At 31.5% G+C, this 1132-nt stretch overlaps 1 protein-coding gene across 1 annotated transcript in view; it reads left to right on the top strand.

Annotated features, from left to right (window-relative positions):
• PKHD1L1 (PKHD1 like 1) overlaps window positions 1-1132 on the top strand; it is a 199004-nt gene that overhangs the window by 172699 nt on the left and 25173 nt on the right. The window contains exons 72-73 of the mRNA XM_042783626.1: window positions 247-393; window positions 738-891. Of these exons, the coding sequence (XP_042639560.1) occupies window positions 247-393; window positions 738-891 (301 nt within the window). The remainder of the gene's footprint in view (window positions 1-246; window positions 394-737; window positions 892-1132) is intronic.

The raw sequence follows: 1132 nt of genomic DNA, 5'->3' as shown, positions 1-1132 counted from the left end.
ACGGCACATAACAACAACAAATTTTTTTATGGGATCATTGAAAAGATAAAGTAACTAGAAAGAAGGAACTATATTCTAAAAACTGTTCATTGGTACAAAATGTGCTTTGCTTTGAATATTTGTAAAAATTCTTTATGTAGATGTTAATTTTATATATAGAACACATTTTTTAATAAACAATGAATATACACCTCTGACTGCAATTTATCAAGTATAAACCTCTTAGTTACTCATCTCCATTTACAGGTGACTGCCCAACCAGTTGAAAGGTCTGCATTTCCTGTTCATTATGTGTCCTTTGTGTCCTCGCTCTCAGTGATCACTCAGCCAGTGGCGGCACAGCCAGGACAGCCATTTTCCCAGCAGCCTTCAGTAAAGGCAGTAGATTCTGATGTAAGTCATAATTCAGAGCTTTGTTTAAGTGAAGGAATTAAGCTATAAATTCTACAGTGAGTCAATTTTTTTAATCTTGATACCTCTGCTACCTGACAGTTACACTGCCTCTTAGAAATTAGACTAATGCCAATAGATATCATCTTTAAACAATTAAATAACGTTCTTTTTAAATACACTTGTTCTGCCATTCATATTTATGAATTTCTTGGGTGGGAAAAGGGAGGTTCCTTAGATTTTAAATTTATAATGAAGGTAGTTTTTAAAAATAAAATTATGCATGTCTTTAAAAAAATGTATAACAGGGCAATGGTTATATTTCTCTACTTTTTTTTTTCCTTTAGGGTAATTGTGTATCAGTTGGGGTTACTTCACTAACTTTGAAGGCTATTCTAAAGGATTCCAGTAATAACCAAATCAGTGGTCTTAGTGGAAATACAACAATTCCATTTAACAGCTGCTGGGCCAACTACACAGACCTTACTGTTCTTAGAAATGGTGAGTGTGCAATTTTGTATCTTCACATTCATACCCGTAAATTAGGATTTTATAATTTTCTCTTAATGAATAAAGCATACTATAATACTCTAGCCAATAATTACAGAAATCAGAATGCTATACTCTGCCTTGTTTCAGGAAATATTTAGTATAGCTTACAAAATTATATTTAACTTGTGAAACAAAATGGAAATTAAAATAAACCAGGAAATTAAGACATATAATTTAAGTATATACATAT

The sequence above is a fragment of the Orycteropus afer genome, unplaced genomic scaffold (genome assembly GCF_000298275.1).
Source record: "Orycteropus afer afer isolate SDZICR_OR568_19922 unplaced genomic scaffold, OryAfe1.0 scaffold00021, whole genome shotgun sequence".
NCBI lineage: Eukaryota > Metazoa > Chordata > Mammalia > Tubulidentata > Orycteropodidae > Orycteropus > Orycteropus afer.
The sequence above is the reverse complement of the archived record's forward strand: the minus strand, read 5'-3'. Positions and strand labels throughout refer to the sequence as shown.